At 37.8% G+C, this 20,055-nt stretch overlaps 1 protein-coding gene across 5 annotated transcripts in view; it reads right to left on the bottom strand.

Annotated features, from left to right (window-relative positions):
• The window catches only part of Itpr (Inositol 1,4,5,-trisphosphate receptor), a 1,013,977-nt gene that overhangs the window by 623,222 nt on the left and 370,700 nt on the right, over positions 1 to 20,055 (bottom strand). For all 5 annotated transcript variants that reach the window (XM_067141353.2, XM_067141352.2, XM_067141351.2 and 2 more), the window contains exons 19-20: positions 3,463 to 3,626; positions 1,869 to 2,034 (exon numbers count right to left, since the gene is read on the bottom strand). In XM_067141353.2, the coding sequence (XP_066997454.1) occupies positions 1,869 to 2,034; positions 3,463 to 3,626 (330 nt within the window). The remainder of the gene's footprint in view (positions 1 to 1,868; positions 2,035 to 3,462; positions 3,627 to 20,055) is intronic.

A 20,055-nucleotide genomic window follows, 5' to 3' on the forward strand; every position in this document is an offset into this window, starting at 1 on the left:
TTTAACATATGACCATAGTCCAAAAGTATCATACTGTATATTCAAATTAAACAGATTTTTGTAAAAATGAATTAAATATCATCACCGTATGACAGTTCGTAAGTGAATGTGTATTACATTTTTCTTTGCTATTTGATGGTTCATTTAACTTTAGGCTCACTTGTAATGGTGGTAACATGTGTAAAGTGATCATATATCTGTGCTTCAATTCCTGTGTTATAAAAGTTAGATCTCTATCATGAAAAGTTAGACCTCTATCATGTGGAGACAGGCATTAAGAAATTGGTAATCGGAAGAGCGAAATACCAGGTAAGTGAACCGTTTATGAAAAGCAAGCACATAAAAACTGATTAGCAGTGATGGAAATAGTACAGGGGAAAAGTAATTGGGCTGAATTACAGTTACCTGAGAAATATTTTAATTACAATTACAAATTACCTCTTCAACATGAAATCAGTAAAATTACCATTATTTCAAAGAACACCAAACTTAAAGAAATCACAAACATTTTTTGCATGGGGCTGGAATGATACCAAAGTTTGGAAGGAAAAATATGTTATTTTATTTTGTGTGTGCTTTTGTTTTTAGCACAGAGACTATCCAGCTATCATCACCAGGTGAGGCTGAATATGACACATTAGAACTTCTGAAATTATTTTTTCTCCTAATTTTTAGTTAGTGACTTCTAGTGTTTCAAATAATTTCTGATTTACTTCACAAAATAATAAAATTGGTTCTTGAAATTCTCATCAATAAGCTTCGACATTTTTTGGGGGAAACATCTTTGCATTTACTGATAAGATGCTCTACAGAGGCACTTGAAGGAATACCTGAATTTAATTTTAAGGACATCCCCTGCAGTGATAGATATCTTAGGATAAGTTTGATAATAATAATTATGCCATTTGCTTTACGTCCCACTAACTACATTCACGGTTTTTGGAGATGCCAAGGTGCCAGAATTTAGTTGCGCAGGAGTTCTTTTACATGCCAGTAAATCTACTGACACGAGGCTGACATATTTGAGCACCTTCAAATACCACCGGACTGAGAGAGGATCGAACCTGCAAAACATTGGGGTCAAAAGGCCAGCACCTCAACCGTCTGAGCCACTCAGCCCTGCAGCATAAGTTTGATGTATCTGAAAGTAGTAAGCAGTAAGAAAGTACCTCTCCAACACTGGTGGAATATACTGTTTCTGCTGTATAAGAACTGGAAAAGTTACCTTTATTATCACTCCCCCCCCCCATGTTTATGCTTCCATGCAATTTATATAGATTACTAGAACTTAATGATTACTAGAATGTATAGTCCCTGCCATGTAAGCACAAACACTAATGGTACAACCTTACTCTTTCTCCCCCATTAATACTGAAGGCAGTAATTTATAGATTTTTTCCAACTGTTGGGTTCGATTGAGTGTCACTAACCATACAGTTTAGGTACCCTACTTGCCGCTGCAACGTCTTACAGTTACTGCTAATCTTGCAGCTCGGCTCTATGTAGTCACAATTTTTTCACGACTTGCGAGATTACACGTACTGCCACTGCCGTATTGTGAAAATCACTAGTGTTAAATTTGCTGGTATAAGGAAAGCATATTTTCTTTATCTGTAGGATTGTAAATCTGTAATGTAAGAAGAATTGTGGCATGTTCAAATAATGCATTTAATAATGTAGTTAGTGTTAAATGACGAATGCAGCATTTTATTAATAATGGTCTTCTTTCATACAACTGATATGTATAGAATTAAATTAGGATGTATACGAAGCAAGAAAAATCTGCAAGTACTCCATCACTAAAACAACATTTCAAGAAACAAGACGATTGGAAGGAACAAATTAAAATACATATACCAATGAAATACCTGTTTGAATGCTAGGAGGACTTCCTGACGTTGGCTAAAATGTCGGAACAGTAAGTGCAAAGCGCCAGAAACCAATGGAGGATAGTCGTGCATTGTCAGATGTAGAAGAACTCTTAGAAAGGTGCGTCCACCTTGACCATCAAGATCAAGAGCAGCACATTCTTCACTACAAAACAAACACAAGGAGAAATGGAAAAAGTATTTTATTTCATTAAAAATAAGTTCTCATCTTAGGTTATGAATTCTAACAAAATGAGCGACATGTTCATATAAAGTTTGGGAAGATAAAGGGCTATTAATTCTCAAATGAATGCAAGTTCACCCTAAGATAATTACAAATACCTCTACAAGTTCACAGAAGCTTACAATAAACTGTCAGGAAAAGCATCAACAATATATACAATAACAACTAAATTATGAAGGAGCAATATTATCACACATTAATTTTGACATCACTTCATCACGAATATAAAAATCTGTTTATTTTTTTTTTGCTAGGGGCTTTACGTCGCACCGACACAGATAGGTCTTATGGCGACGATAGGATAGGAAAGGCCTAGGAGTTGGAAGGAAGCGGCCGTGGCCTTAATTAAGGTACAGCCCCAGCATTTGCCTGGTGTGAAAATGGGAAACCACGGAAAACCATTTTCAGGGCTGCCGATAGTGGGATTCGAACCTACTATCTCCCGGATAAAAATCTGTTTACTCATGTACACTACATCAATGGATGATGATCTGCACCTGAACATACCTATTATAATTATCATGTTTTCCAAGTTATATTAAAAATACATAGCAGGAAATGAGCAGAGTGCACATGTGTGGGAAGAGGATATAGTCAGAACTGTGGCTTATTGTATTTAAAATCAGTACCTTTATATTCCATATTCAATTTGAATGGGAATCTCCATGGTAAGAGAGGTAATAGCATGATGAGGTGGATTATTTCATGGGTGTACATTTAAAACAAGTTAAATAATTCTTTGCTGAAGTAGTGGGAGAAAGGAAGAATAGGTACGACACACAAAAGGAAAACTTATCGAGTTTTATCTGCAATCTTAAAACCTTGAAACTGGGATGAAATTGGAGTTAAAATTGATTAGCCACTTGAAATACATTCTCAACACCTCTTTTTCCCCTAAGTTCTGCCATAAGTTTATTTTATTTCCTTATTTTCTTATTTACAGCATGAGGCAAGGTATACTTTGTGGAGAGAGGCATATGTTAATTTTAGAAAACAAATTCTATACTTGAAGATGATATGTATGATCAGGTTACTCATATAGACAGCCAGATGCTACTATGAAGAAAAATATGTTGCATTAACTGTCAAGAGCCTGGTATGGCACCAATGCATCAAAATCATTCATGGCTTGTATTGCAAACTCTGACATGCATTGGCAGGGATTCGAACAGTAGCAATCTTAGTGAGAAGTTAAGGACACTCGGCAATCACCCCACCCCCAAGATTACTTCTTGAGTTTGTTCCAGACACTTCAGTTCATTTTAAATGGAACAGAACTTTGAGCCATATTCACCACAACAAAAACAAGTTAATAAATTCAAATCTAATCAAAAGTAACAGTCACCTTACCTGCTGCCAAAAATTCCTTCAGCTTGAGTGCCTATCCTTTCCAGATCAATGCTCTTTTGACCAACTGTTACAGCTTCAGATGCTCTCTCAGATTCATCAAACTCTCTTTTGAAAATGGACAGCAGACAGCTAATACGGTAATCCAATCTGACGTCAAGTATAAACTGGAAAGAAAGTCAAAATGACTAGTGTATTCCCCAACAAATAATCTTACGGTTACAGTATTATAAAGTACCAGTTTCAACAACTAAAGAATAAGTAGTATCCATGGATCCAATTAATTTTATGCAATGATTATACTGTTGTTGGAAATTAACAAGTGCACAGTCAAAATTTGTTAATGAACAAGAAATTAGATTGTCTTATCTTGGACACTTGATTTATAGAGCTCTTTTTAATTTTCTTGAAGAGGACGGGTATGTGTGTGTGAAACAAAAAGAAAAAATAAGGCATGTCGACATTTTTATGTGTAATGCAGCATTTAAAATTTCTAGACACGCACAGCTACCATTCTTACCACACAATTATATTCTGATAAAGGATGCACACATGTAAAAAATAAATCTACATATTCCGATCATCTGAGGAATGAATTTCATTACAATTTAATATATCACCAAGGTCAAAATTCTTTCCTATTCCACATGACTTTAAGAAGTTCTCTAGAAATGGTCTTCCACGAGCTAACGTTATATTCTTTAATAGACCGGTTATTATTATTATTATTATTATTATTATTATTATTATTAATTTTATTATTATTATTATTGAATGGGATAATATATTTATATTATTTACACTAACTCAATGCCACAAGGATAATAACTAGCCTACTGCTATTTACAGGATGCTTCTAATGTAATCATATCCACTTCGTTAGTTAGCTACCGAGATATTAGGCCCTACATATAAAGGTGGAATAATTCCTTGATAATGATGAAGATGATTATGAACTCAAGAAATAAAATTATGATAATCTAGAAAAGTTATAGGCGTAGGGATGTGGCGACCCCATCGCCCAGTGGGCAACCACTGCAGTCAGCCTCCTGAGTATTGGCAGGTAAACCACAGATCCAGCTGACATGAGGAAATACTTGTCGGGCACTGACTATGTAGTGCAAAACCAAACACTTGCACGAAGATCCAAGAGAGGCCCAGCAAGCCAGTGGTTAGTGTCTTTTTAATGGCTTTCAAATGTAAAAAGAGCCTTGGATCGACATTATTACCTAATGTGACAGTCTTTGAGCAGATCTATCAGGTATGATGGCCAACATGGTTCCGATGATAGACGGATTTGCAAGAAGATAAAAGTACGAATTGGGACCATGAATATATTGAAACGCCAACGGCCGTAGCCGTGTTGAAACACCGGATCCCATGAGATCTCCGAAGTTAAGCAACATTGGGCGTGGTCAAGATTTGGATGGGTTGCCACGCGCTTTTGGGGGGAGGGGGGGGGGGTAAGGGAATGGAGGAGCGGAAAGGAACTGGCCACCCTACCGTACGTAAACTCCAGCTCAGGCACACCTCTGCGGAGGTTCGGACCTGCCTTCGGGCAGAATACACCCTTACCTTTAATATATTGAAACTGGTAAGACCAAAGAACTCATAGATATAATGCAAAGGATAAACATATCTATATTGGGTCTGAGCAAAACGAAATGGAGAAAGACAGGTACCAAAGTTTTCAGAGGTGGCTATAAATTATATTGGTGTGGACTTGAAAAGGAGGCCAAAAATGGTGTGGGATTTTTACTGACAAAAGATATGAATGCCATGTCAGAAGTTTCCTACAAGAACAACAGGATCATAAAATAATCTATACAATTAGAGTCAACAAATTACATGATTGTACAAGTGCATGCACCACAGACTGGATGCTGTGCTGATAACTAATAAAAATTTCTTCAAGACTTAGATGATGTAATCGATGAAGGAAATGTTATCATTATTGGAGACCTAAATGCACAAGTTGGAGCAGACAGATAAGGCTGTGAAGATATCGTTGGGCCACATGGGTTTGGAAACAGAAATGCAGAAGGTGAACAACTGATTGATCTTTGTGGAAGAAATGGCATGATCATCAAGAACACCTCCTTCAAAAAACGGGAGAGCTACAAAATAACAAGGTATAGTTGGGATGGCAAACATAAATCTTTGATTGATTATGTCATCACAAACAAAGGTGGGGGGGGGGGGGGGAATGGTCGACTGATGTCAAGGTAATTCCCAGCAAAAGTATGGACAGCGACCATAGATTGCTGATCATGGACTTGGACCATATGATAAATGAAATTTAAAAGAAAACAAAGAAGAAACAAAAAATAGACATGGAAATTAGAAAAAGCTCAGTTCCAGGAAGAATATCAGAATAGAATACAACAAAACCTACCACGGGGAGAAACAACAACAGTAGAGGAGGAGTAGAAAATTTTTAAAGATACATTTGTGGGAGAAGCTAAAGAAGTCTGTGGGTTAACAGGATTGACCAAGAAGGATAAAAAGACACCTTGATGGAACGACAAATTTAAAACAGCCATTAAAGCAAGAAACCAAGCAAAAAAATGCTAGATAAAGAAAAACAAAAAACTATCCAAGACCAAGTAAGCCAAGAAGTTGATAGACTATAGGAACTTTATAGAACAAACTCAAAGAGGGGAGTAAGAGAAGAGAAGGAAAAAGCAAGGAATAAGTTTGTGGATAAATTGGAATTAGACAGCAGAGGAAATAGAAAATTATTGTACAGGGTAGTCAAGAAAAGAAGATGTGAACAAGAGGATATAAAGGCAACAAAAGGGGACCATATAACTTTGGTGCAAGAACAAGATTAAATCAGGAATGAATTTAAGACCTTTTTTGATAATCTCTTAAATGGAGTACCGAGCACTACATCAGAGAGTGAGGAACCCTGTAGTACTAATGAGGAAAGTAGAAGCACAGAACTCCCAATTACATGACTGGAGATAGAAAAGTCCATGAAAAGTATGAGAAAAGGAAAAGCAGTTAGAGTGGATGAGTTAAGTACAGATATGTTGCAAGCAGCAGGAACTCCAGCAGTTTAGTGGTTATATGGATTCCTCAACACAATATGGCAGGAAAACACTACCCCAGAAGACTGGAAGAAGGGTATAATTGTATCTCTTTTCAAGAAGGGGAGTAGACCAAAATGCATCAACTACTGTGGAATTACTCTGCTATCTCACAGTCTAAAACTTCTGAAAAAATCAGAGAGAGTAGATTAAGAGGAATTGCAGAACCTTTATTGGAAGAGGAACAATATGGTTTTAGGCCTGGGAGAACAGGCACCGGGAAAAAAGTAAAATCTTTTTTTCTACTATCCCTAGACATCAAAAAGGCTTATGATAGCATACCAAGGGAGCATATCCGGAAATGCCTAAAAGAGCTGGGAGTTTGTGACAGTCTTATTGCAAAACTGAAGATGCTGTATGATAAAACCAGAAGTTGTGAGCAAGTGGGTTGTGGGCTGTCCAAATGGTTTGAAATGAAGAGAGGAGTACAGCAAGGCAGTGCTTTATCACCTCTCTTATTTATCACTGTGATGGATGCCATAATAAAGGCTCCAAAAAAGGAAGGAGCAGCAGGACTTTCAAGCTTTCATCTTTGCAGGTGATGTGGTGATCGGGGATGAAACCGAAAATGATGTGGAGAAAAAGCTGCAGAAATAGAGTCAAGAGTTTAAGAAGTATGATTCAAATATCAACAAGGCCAACATGGTGGTGATGAAGTTACAGAGGGGAGATGACAAACCACAAATCATAATAAATGACACCAAACTGGATAGAGCTCAAACATTTAATAACTTGGGTAGTATAGCACCAAAAGACAACCTTGAAAAGTATGAGATGGATAGTCGAATTAGCAAGGCAACTCCATTTTTCCACCAAGTAAGATAACTGCTGTGGAATAAACAAGTAACCATAAAAGCAAAGATGTCATTATATAAATCATATTATACACCCATCCTCCCATATAACTTAGAAACTACCATGTTAACAAGACAAGACAACTCAAAACTCCAAGCTGTAAAAATGAACTTCCTATGCAGCATGATACAGAAGACCAGGAAGGACAAGTTCAGGAATGAAAAAATCCAAGAGGAGGTGGGAATAGGAGACTCCCTGCTACAGAGGATTCAGAAAGCAAGACTGAAGTAGTTTAACCATGTAAGAAGGATGAGTGCAAGCAGGACTGCAAGAAGAGAATGTGAAAGAGAAGTAAAAGGAAAAAAGGCCAGTGGGCAGACCCACAGGAAAATGGACAGATCTGGTAAAGAAAGATGTCGAGGAGAGAGGACAAGATTGGGAGAAGATTATGGGAGAATAGTGGTTCATGGAGAGACAAAGATGGAGGGGGCTCGTACACCACACTAGGGCAACTAGAGATGGTCAACGATGATGATGATGATGATGACAGAAAAGTTATGAACATAAATAATGAAGGCTAGACTTGAATCACAAGACCACATTTTATTACAGCCCATATTTCTATTCATAATCAAATGGTAAAATATGCATGCAAACCACAAACAAAAAATCAAAAATTTGTACAACAATCTGGAAAATCTAAACAAAATTCATATTAATTAAGATATTGTACTGGATAAGGAAAATTGGCCGAAGATTTTCTTCTACGAAATCTCTGCGTCTGCCACTGAAGAACTGAAATCGCAGTACGCTGAAAATGTTCTTTGAAAATTTAAGAAATCTTAGTTAATTTTAATACTTGTCTCTCTGGACTATGTAGTTTTTAAGCAATCTGAATACTTAGTTTGACACCTGAAGTTTAATATACTTAGTAGTTTGACAAATTAAATCTTTCACATCATTAGTTCCAGGAGTGAGAGAGAGAATAGTGGGTGGCGTGGGGTGTGGAGAGAGTAGGGTTAATGTAGGCCTACATGCCGTATATCCCATCGGCATGCTACCAAAATATTTTCGAGAAGCTCCAGAACCAGTATCATTTAATGAATAAAGCTAAAATGTAACACAAAAAATTGTCAGAAAAGATGCTTTCCCGAAGAAAAAAAAAAAAAGGCATTTAATCTAATTCATACATTCATTCATTCCGATACAATATAATAAAATACGAATGAGAAGTGTTTCGAGCATGAACATGGACAGCATATGGAACAAACTTATAGCACCCAATACTTATAGCAGGCACAGTAGCTGAAAATATTACTCTGATATAGTGAGTAAAATCATGAATATAATGTACAGGTTATATACATCGAGGGCTGGACATGCCAGGAAAAAACACAGCAAGATAACATTCCCTCTCCAAATCCTCAAAGAGTGACATAATGTGACAGAGAAAATAGATGAAGGAAGTTTAATTATAAGCTTGCTCATTATCTGTTTTACAACTAACGTAGGAAAGCTGTTGAGATGGGCTTGATAACAATGAAGAAAATTACAAGATAGCAAGATGTATTTTCATTCTTTTCTAACATCTATTCCATTCCAAATGATAACACACAAAGAATATGTCGACTGCTTTGATCAAGCGCAAAGAATAGTTCTTAATGATACATAAAATCTGATCATCAACAAAGATTTAGTTGTTACAGCTGCCAGAAGTATACTCATGGACACTGCGCCAAGCCCAGGACATATTCTGATGCGTGCTGTTAAAGACAATCTGGCCTATAATGTAATCACCCTCAGACAGGTGAAATACCTCCCAGATTTCTTCACATCAGGACCGTTCTCATGCCAAACTCAGGCAGCGCTGATAATGTTTCCAACTGGAGGCCAATTACGATATGTTCACTTCTCTGGAGAACAATCTAATATGTTTTTGACATGCCTGTGCGAATTCATCTCTTTCAACCAGTACCAGGCAAGTTTCACTAATTCCCCTAGAACACCAATTAACACCTTTATACCGCAATGAATTCTGCATGTGGCTGAGAGGGAGAGACTGATGTAACCCTAGTCTTCTTGTATGTAGAGAAGGCTTTCGATATTGTTGGGCATGTTCACTTGAGAAAAAACCTAGAACACTCTGCCACTCTGACACTGCTCATTAGTCATTATTATTGACATTAAATATATCTTTTTGTCCATCCCTCATACTTCCGTACCAAACTATATCAGCACAACTTACTCCACGTAAATTTCTCAAAGATGCAGATTGGATAATTCGAAGATCTCTCAAAGATATTATATGTTTACAGACGATACCCCTGACGCGATGATTATATTCCCACAAATTTAGAGGTCTCTGTGTCTTTCAAGCAATGTGGGAAGTTTTCGTTCAGCAGATCATTGGACTTAAATGTTTAAAAAAACTAGGGAATCCATATATCCTGAACTCAAGTCAACTCCGCAATACGAGTATCCAATGCCTGTGAAAACTGAGATCAGACCAGTGGATGGAAGTCTGATGCACTGAAAAGAGAATTTCTTGGATGGTAGAAAGATCCAAGATGTACTGAGAAATAGAAAATTTGATAAGTGGTGCAACTTTCCCCAAAAAAGGTAAAGGAGTGGCCCTATTCCAGGAACACACTCCCACTAGCAGATGGTTCAGACAGCAAGAGTTATCCCAGATAGGACCTAAGGCACTAACAGTTGTAGGCGAAGTTACAATGAGACTGAAACCCTCCCACAACATGGGTTCCTGTCCATTCACTGGTACTCTGAGGAATGTTAAGACATCACGACATTTGCAGTATTGTAGCTACCAGCTTGAAAGATCTTGGTTTGACCATGTACAGAGAAGTTCACTGAGCGTCAGACACAAGCAGCACTTGTCGCATCGATATAATGGGATCTGATCCAAACAGATCTGGATACATCAGTGACTCAACAGTCAGATTCGAGGCACACATCAGCCAACCCACTGAAGTTGACCCATTTACTAACCACTAATCATGTAAAACTTTACTGATCTTCAAGTTGTTGGATTGATGGTTGGGGCAAGAGGCACTGTAACTATTTTTCAGGAATTTGAAAATGCACAGATGCTAAATTCTATTGCCATCTCAGCTCTTGGAGGTTGTATAAGAATACCGAGACATCACGTCCTCTATTCTACTTGATACAAGGCAGGCACGGGCCAGAGCAAAGTGTAGCTTCCACCGAAGTCCCAGTCTCATCCATGGCTGTGACTATGGAAGCTGCTGGGGTATGGGTGGTGCTGAGTAATGACATTTGGAGCACAACTAGTGTCCGAGTGTTATGAAAGGTGTTGCTCATAGGATCAGACGTGATGCAGTAGCACCTTCTGGTCCAGTGAGGAAAGCAATGGCAAACTATCTCACTCCTCAGCTTGCCTCGTATGCCTCATTTGGGCTCTGCCACTGGTTTTTGCATTTTCCCTATAACTACATAGCCTTAGGTGGTGCTATTTGAGGATCCAACCAGCCTATGGGCTGATGACCTAACAGACAGACAGACAGACAGACAGACAGACAGACAGACAGACAGACAGACAGACAGACAGACAGACAGACAGACAGACAGACAGACAGACAGACAGACAGACAGACAGACAGACAGACAGACAGACAGACAGACACTACTCAATGGGCAAACAATGGTGACATTGTTGTTGTCTTGTTACAACTTTATATTATTTGTATTCATCATATCATTGCTATTGTCTTTTAGACCTCAACTGAGAAAGCCTTTTCAGACATGACTTTTTAGTTGAATGTTCAAATTGTTAAGATGTATGGTAAGTTTTGTCCATCGTGTCAGCTCATATTTTTGAGAGAAGCCTAGAACAAACAAATAAAGCAAGCAACATATGAATTCTCTTTCTTTACATGGCAGCTGTCAGCTGGGGATGAGTTAACAATGTGACAAACCTGAAGTCTGCTCTAACACACTGCTGCACCAGGTAATTATGCAAGGTAATTATGTTGCAGAGTGCATTGTTTGTTCTTCTATGTTGAGGTATTAAATACGTGATACTTTAATAATAAAATACAGTCAACTTAATCATACCAGATAATAAATTAAAAACAGCAGCCAGCTTAGTTGCAACTGTTAGCTAGGACACATAACTGGGCAAGCATGAGGCAATGTAGTGCATTCTTGCAACTGGTTTAAATATTAGAACCAGAAAAGTAAGTGTTAAATGAAGTCATAATTACTGTAATGTTCTCATGCAACTGTCAGGCCTGTTGTAGCCCTCTTTGGTATTTACTGGAAGGAACGAGTAAGTCCAGCTAGGGAGCTTCCGGCCAACATAATGGCATGCAACAGCCTCTGGTTCTATTGTGCTTTGTCTGGTGCCTCTCAGGATTTTCTGGAAGGCAAAAATAGAACACTCCCATTCTGGCTGCACCCTGAAAATACTGATGGTGAGTGTTACTTGAAGGAACCTAACATCTAGGTCAACGGTCCCCAATGATATAAGATGAAACGAAATGAAATAATAAATCTAAATTTACCCACAGACTGAGATTAAAATTATTATGAACTTAAAATAATCTATGGATTTATTTTTGCTAGTTGCTTTACGTCGCACCGACACAGATAGGTCTCATGGCGACGATGGGACAGGGAAGGGCTGGGAGTGAGAAGGAAGCAGCCATGGCCTCAATTAAGGTACAGCCCCAGTATTTGCCTGGTGTGAAAATGGAAAACCACGGAAAACCATCTTCAGAGCTGCCGACAGTGGGGTTCGAACCTACTATCTCCCGAATATTGGATACTGTAATACCAATATAATGGTCCATTATTGGACATTATAAATTTTCCAGCTAACTCATTCTTGGTTGCCTGCATTTCGCCCTCGTGTGCTAAGTTGGGCTCATCAGTTGGTACTTAGCACACCTACCAAGACGCAAGGCTAGTACATACCGTGGAGGCCTCTGCATAGAAGAATGAGTTATCTGGAAAATTTATAATGTCCAATAATGGACCATTATACTGGTATTATAAATTTACTCATTCAGGACAAATATTTCACGTTCCCTATGGGAATCAACATCTAGATCATTACTGGATACTGGCCGCACTTAAGCGACTGCAGCTATCGAGCTCGGTAATCTATGGATCTAACTTGCAATGCCTTATTTTTCTATATGATTAAAATATAAATTAACATGTATAGTTGCCTGCTGCCATTTCATGATGGATACAGTACTTTTGTATCCATCTCTTGGCACAGGCCAGAGTAAAGTGTAGCTTCCACTGAAGTCCCAGTCTCATCCATGGCTGTGACAATATGGAAGCTGCTGGGGTATGGGTGGTGCTGAGTAATGACATTCAGAGCACGAATAGTGCATCTGAGTTTTATGAAAGGTGTTGCTCATAGGGTCAGTCGTGCTGCAATAGCACTTTCTGACCCAGTGAGGAAAGCAATGGCAAACTACCTCACTCCTCGTCTTGCCTAGTACGCCTCATTATGGTGCTGCCATTGGTTTTTGTGGTTTCCTTATAACCGCATAACCTTTGGTGGTGCTATTTGAGGATCCAACCAGCCTCTGGGCTGATGACCTAACAGACAGACAACATGTATTGAGCGTTCCAACCTTAAATTGCAGTACAGCAGTAATAGGATAATTCCGTCTCTTTCCTTCTCCCATGTTTTGCGGGTAGCGCTGTCCTACTCTAATGCAGCGGGTTTGCCAAATATCCGTAAATCAGAATGTTATCAGTTAAAATGGGTGAATATCGTGTTATGTACAGAATTTCAAGGCACATTTGATGCTGTTAACAAAAAAAAAAAAAAAATGTAAAAATATAATTTAGTGTGAAAATGGTAATATAATGGAAAGTTTCACCAAATGCAAAATCTTCATTGCATAGAACTTATCACGTCATAACTCCTATTTTATATTCATTATTTTCCTAAGTTTTTCACTGCTGGTAAAGAAACATTTCAGCTCAATGTAGATAAGTTTATTTTTAAATTTAAATGAAAACAAAATGCATTATATGTGTTTATTTTTAGTCATGTTCAGGAAATTTTATATGCAGGCACGAAAAAGTCAGTCGCTGGCCAGCGTCTTTCCTATTGAATTTGCATGGGGGGTCAAAGCAAGGCAAATGGTCTTCAGATATGGAAGTTATTTTTAAAACAATCCCGAAGTTCTTATCTTGCTTAGTTCTTAATTTGTGACAGAAAGAATATCTCCTTGAATTTTGGTTTCGCGCGTGACTCAGCTGGCTATCTGTCTGGCTGGCTGAAGTACCGGTAGTGATCTCCCAAACATGCGCTTTTAACATTTCTAGACAGTCGCATGCAGTGCAGTGCTCATTTCGTCAGTAGTATGTATAATAGTGATTAAATACATATCAGTGACATATGTACAATTCTTGAGGGAAAGTGTATTTCGTTTGTGTGGTTCGTAAGTTCGTGCTCGTGCGTGCTAATTTCGAAGAAAAAGTGCAGAAGGATCATGGCGTGGTTAAAGCAAAGCAAACGCTCTTCGGATATGGAAGTTATTTTTAAATCATACCTCAAGTCCTTATCTCATTATCTCTTAATTTATGACAGGGAGACCGTCTAGTTTGTTTACGTTTCACGAGTGACTCGGCTGGCTGTGCTTTTAAATATACTGGCAGCCGTGTGCAGTGGTGTTCATTTAATCAGTATTATAAGATTGATTAAATAAAGATCAGTGATATATATGTATATAATATTTAATGGCGTGTGGCCTCCGAAGAGGCCAAGTGCAGGTCTTTCGAGTTGACGCCACATAGGCAACCTGCGTGTCAATAAGAATGGGGCCCTACCTATGATTAATTTTAATGAACTGGAATTAACCAATGCAATTTAAAATCCCCGACCCTGCCGGGAATCGAAACCGGGGCCCTCTGGACCAAAGGCCAGCACTCTAACCATTTAGCCATGGAGCTGGACAAGATCAGTGATAAATGTATAGTTCTTGAGGACAAGTGGATTGTGTTTGTTGTGTTTGTGTAGTTGTCAGTTCGTGCTCATGTGGGGGGTTCTTAGTTCGAAGAAGAAGTGCAGAAGGATGTACAATGGATCGTCAAATTAAAAAGAAATGTTCCGTAGGTAAACCCAGGGGAAAAGAACGCAATATTATAATGAGTGTCCTGGATTACTTTTTAAAGACTATGAATATGAGCAGCGCAGTCAGTGAAACAGCTAAAGCTACAGGTTGTTCTGAAAGAACAATCTATGCTATAAGGAAGGAACACACACATGGTCCTTTACGAACTCCCACAAAAAAGAGCAAAGAAGAGGAGAACGGCAGAAAAATCCAAGGAAAATTAAATATGATGAAATTGTGCGAAGTGGAGTGCGTCGGGTGGTTCACTCACTTTTATTTGCTAACCTACCACCGACATTGAACGTGATTTTGAGTCGGGTAAATGGAGAAGATTCTTTGCCACGACTTTCCAAAAGTACGTTGTATCGCTCCTTACATGATATAGGCTTCCGTTATTTAAGACGGGGTAATAAAGCAGCTTTCACTGAAACCAATGAAATTATTAATTGGACGCACAGATATCTCAGGGAGATAAAACATTTGAGGGCACAAAATAAAGCTATAATTTACACAGATGAATCGTGGGTAAATATTGGGCAGACAGCGACAAAAGAATGGAAGGATACGACAGTGTAAAGTGCATGGCACGCCGCCATTGAAGGGGTAAGTTCGGGACTTAGGCCATCGAAAAGCCGAGGACTGTGATTTGCCTTAGTCCACGCGGGTAATGAACATGGTTTTGTTCCAAATGCCGAACTAACATTTTTATGCCATAAAACATAAGACAATTGGGCAAATTACGTGAACGAAGTAAAGAAAAATGAAAGAGATTTGTGGAAAGCAGACGAATTACAGGACTATGTCGACGATGAAAAGTTTTTAATACGACTTCCTTCATCGTCCGGATAAGTTCATCTCCTGAACACGGTTCATCCAAAGCGGGAACATCAGGCCTTGCAGAAATGATAGAAGGTGTACGTCTAATGTCTGAGAGCAACGCCAGTGATAAAGGTATGTTGTATTTATTTTACCATCCTACAAATATTAATTTATGAATGAATGAACTTAAAATTCCAAAATTATAAACGAAAAATGTGGAACTGTGACGCCCTGTTTGAGTCATACTCGAGCTTGATCTTCACGAGTCGATTTCGCAACAGCGCGCTCCATCTACGCTGTACTGCAATTTAAGGTTGGAACGCTCTATAGTTAAATTACATAAGGCACTGAAGGTAAAATCATGTAAATTCAACTTAAAAGTTAAACCTCCATCAGATGCAATTTATCTATGAGCCAAGTGTGGTGTATTGTATAAAGTTGATACATTTCACTTTAACTCACATTTGCAGCTATAATATAATCTTTATTTGCAATTTGTGTTTAAAGTACAATTCTGTAGGATATTTATTTCCTTTATTTATTGTTTTCAACATATTGCAAAATTAAAATCCTGTGAAAAAATATATAATGTGGTCAGGTGAACTGTATCATTTTACAACATAATTTTAAATGTATTTCCTTTTCTTTTTACTATTCTTTTTGGTATATTTATTTATTTATTTATTTATTTATTTACATACATGAATAAGAGCAAAATATTACAATATTTCACGGAGAATTTCCTTATTGAAATTACTAATGTAATACTAATATAAAAAATTCTCTCATTTATGTATTATCATCAGATCATATACAAGTTTGAATATCCCAAAACAAAAGAATCAAAGAACATTATTTTATGAAATTACTGTGTATCAGTAAAACTGTAAGTGAAAAGAAACCATACAGTAAATAGCATGCATCTATCGTCACTAAAATGGGTCAAATGAACAATATAGCATTGTAATAAAATAATGCAAATTATATTTGAAGGTAAACAACAAAGTGGGATAACACTGTCATTATCACATAACTGTGCATCAAAATATTAAACAACAAATGTTTTCTGTTATAAGATTATAAAAATATAACAACTCAATAATGTCAAAATATGTACAAAGTTACAACAATGCAGAATCAACAAATTAATTGCCTAAAATTATAAACATAACACATCCAAACTGAAAGTAAACGAGGTGACAAATTCCGAAGTTCTAAGTGATCCTACTTATTGGGCATTTCTTCAACTTCAAGTTGATGCATCAAAGGGCAGCATTTAGTGCATACAACCAAAGCATGTTCTGGGCAGACAATATCCTTGCACACTTTGCAGACTTTTCTTGTAAATTGAGTCTTCCTTGCAATCTTACAAATCATAAACCTTACCCACTTTTCGAGCATGTCAGCAGTCTGAAGGAATTCGGCAGAATGCGCTGCATCTTCAGGCCTGTACTTTTACAGAGCTTCCTGTAGGGACAGTGGAATTCTAACACGGTGAAGACTCCTGCTCTGTAGGAAAGTAAGTACAAGGAGATGGCTTAGACTACAGAGGAAAAGTCTTCTTCAGACTCATGGCTGATCATTAACTAGGTAAATAACTTGAGCATTTATGCCTGCAATGTTCGTCATTGAAAAAATAATTACCAATGGCCACTGACGAATGTTCCTGGCTACACTGTATGTAGCTTGTCAATGTGTACTCCAGATTTTGTCTGGTTATATAATATTATCAACTGTCTCTGTCTTATCCTTGGCTTTGACAATATGAAGTGACTGAGGTATGAGCGATGCTAGTAATGCCATTCCTTCTGCAGCCAGTCTCTGCTATGAATGGTGTGAAAATGTTGCTCATAGGGTTGGTTGGTGTATGCATGTCAGTGGGCTTGGCAGACTGATATGTAATAGCAACTTCTGGCTCGGTGAGGAAAGCAACGGGAAACTACCTCACTCCTCATTTCCCTAGTACGCCTCTTCAGTGATGCCTAGGCCATCTATGACAGCTGATGGCAGAGCTGTTGAGGATCCAACCAGCCTTAGGGCTGAAGACTGAACATACATACATACATGCCTGGTTTGAAAGCTTTTCCGCTGCCTTCATCGATCTTATCACTGCAGTGTTCAGTTGAAATGACAATTACAATTTTGCTGCTTCTTTAGATATACAATACAAGAGTCAATGTCTCAGAAAAGCTAATATGCTTGAAAACAGAGGTTGAGCTCTGACATTCAAAAGTTCTTCAGATATTACTTGCTTGTTGTATAAAGGGGAGGTCATCGGCCCTGAAGCATTACTCTTTAATTTTCCTTCACCGTTGCAATGTACGATACCCTCACAGATTTCAAATTACTAATTCAACATCAGTGATATTTCTTCCTGTGTTGTAAATGGGTGAGGCTAATCTCTTCTTTGTAACATTCCTAGATTTACTGCTTGCTTAATATAACCCCTGAGGTTGTTTCCCAATTTATACTTCAAGATTGTGAGAAATATATTTATATTAGCATCAACCATTCCACAAATTTGAATCCACACTTCGCTGTCTTTGAGGGAATAAAATGGCTAAAGTGACAGTTCCTTTGAAAGTCTTTTGGTTTTTGCATCCAGGGAACAGTTCTTTTAACAATTGTTCACAAAGATGGTAAAAAGTTCGTGAGCTGCAGCCAAGTTATGTGCTGGTATCCTGCCTCCTACAGTTGTGTCACCAAATCTTATGCTTTTTAACAGAAATCTGGACCTCTTGATACTTGCCATTAGTCAAAAAATTTCAACACCAACTTCATCTGTTCTCCAGGGATCTTCTAATGCCTGGCGTTTCCCATGCAGAGTACCTTCAAGGTACAATAGTCCAATGAATTCATTTATTACCATTACATATGTCTGATTTGCATCACGCTCACAAGTGAATCTTATCTTTCACATAATGGATGTATTCCTTTGTGTACTGAACAATATTTACAACCATACAACTTATAAATAACACTGTATTGATTCCATATTGACATTAACTCAACTAAGCTTGAAAGAAGTATCCCACCTTCCAATACTTACTACAGAATAGCAATAAGTAGAAGGTACAATAACAACTAAATTGACAAATTATTAAACAACAAGTAAACCTCAAACACAACTTAAAAATAATGGAGTAGCAAGAATGACTTTGCTACCTTTTACCTTCAACAATGGAAATATACACCAAATTACAAATCTTTTCAACAGGCTTAAATTTAATATAGCTTTCTGCACAAATAATACTAACCAACAACTACTGTTCAATCACAGACAGAGATACAAACACATACTCTTAAATTTCTTGTGATGTGGTATAAGAATGCATTTCATTTCACACTTCTGTGTTATTTACGATGTGTATTTAAACTAATGGTTATAATCAATGAAATGACGTATGGCTTTTAGTGCCAGGAGTGTCCGAGGACAAGTTTGGCTCGCCAGATGCAGGTCTTTTGATTTGACATCCGTAGGCGACCTACGCGTCGTGATGAGGATGAAATGATGATGAAGACGACACGTACACCCAGCCCCCGTGTCAGCGAAATTAACCAGTTATGGTTAAAATTCCCGACCCTGCCAGGAATCGAACCCGGGACCCCTGTGAGCAAAGGCAAGCACGCTAACCATTTACCCATGGAGCCGGACTTATAATCAATTAAAAATACCTTAATAATTAGCCAGGTACTCATATTTTTAAACCTATCATTTAGAGAATTTTTTTGGAGGCACATTGAACTTTTAGCCAAGAGTGAGGGGTACAATCACATAATAGTACTTTTTTGCTAATTTCTTTATGTCACACCGACACAGATAAGTCTTACGGCGATGATGGGAAGGAAAGGCCAAGGAATCAGAAGGAAGTGATCATGGCCTTAAGTAAGGTACAGCCCCAGCATTTGCCTGGTGTGAAAATGGGAAACCATGGAAAACCACCTTCAGGGCTGCTGACAGTGGTGTTTGAACCCACTATCCCCCGGATGCAAGCTCACAGCCGTGTGCCCCTAACCACACAGCCAACTCGTCTGGTACATAATAGTTTGAGAACCTCTGGTCTAGTCCATATCATCAGATAAAGTAGGAATTCAAAAGGACAAATTGGGGCAAATATTTGTTTATAGGAAGGGGAGTTGGGGAATGGAATAACCAACGAAGGGAAAAGTTCAATAAATTTCCAATTTCTTTAAAATCATTTAAGGAAAGGCTAGGAAAACAACAGATAGGGAATCTGCCACCAAGCCGACTGCCCTAAATGCAGATCAGTAGTGACTGATTGAACATATTACTACTACTGCAGATGCTGAACAAATAATAGCTCAATTACCTATAGACAAACAAACTGAAATTAAATATGAAGTTAAAAAGAAGCTTCAAGAACTATTTAAAAATCAGAAAGACAACAGTCTCAAAGTCACTAAAGCAGATGAAGGCAATGTGTCAATTATTATGTATAAAAAAGAATACTTTACAAGTAACACTTTCATTAAAGTTAAAAAAGACCAAACTAATTCCATTCAAAGAATCCTTAAACAGTTACTTAAGAAAATTAACTTCATCCTAATAGTTAATTTAATCAATATGAACCAAATGGGTTTACCAAAGATACATAAACTTCACACACCCAGAAGTCCAAGCATCAATTTCAGAAACAGTTCTACCCATAAAACCTTTAAATTATTCCACAACTTCCTGCAAAAATACTATACCTTTTGAAGTGGAATCACAATTAAGAACTCAATAGAGTTTTGCAACACTACCAAGCATA

The sequence above is a fragment of the Anabrus simplex genome, chromosome 2, assembly GCF_040414725.1.
Source record: "Anabrus simplex isolate iqAnaSimp1 chromosome 2, ASM4041472v1, whole genome shotgun sequence".
In the NCBI taxonomy this organism is placed as follows: Eukaryota; Metazoa; Arthropoda; class Insecta; order Orthoptera; family Tettigoniidae; genus Anabrus; species Anabrus simplex.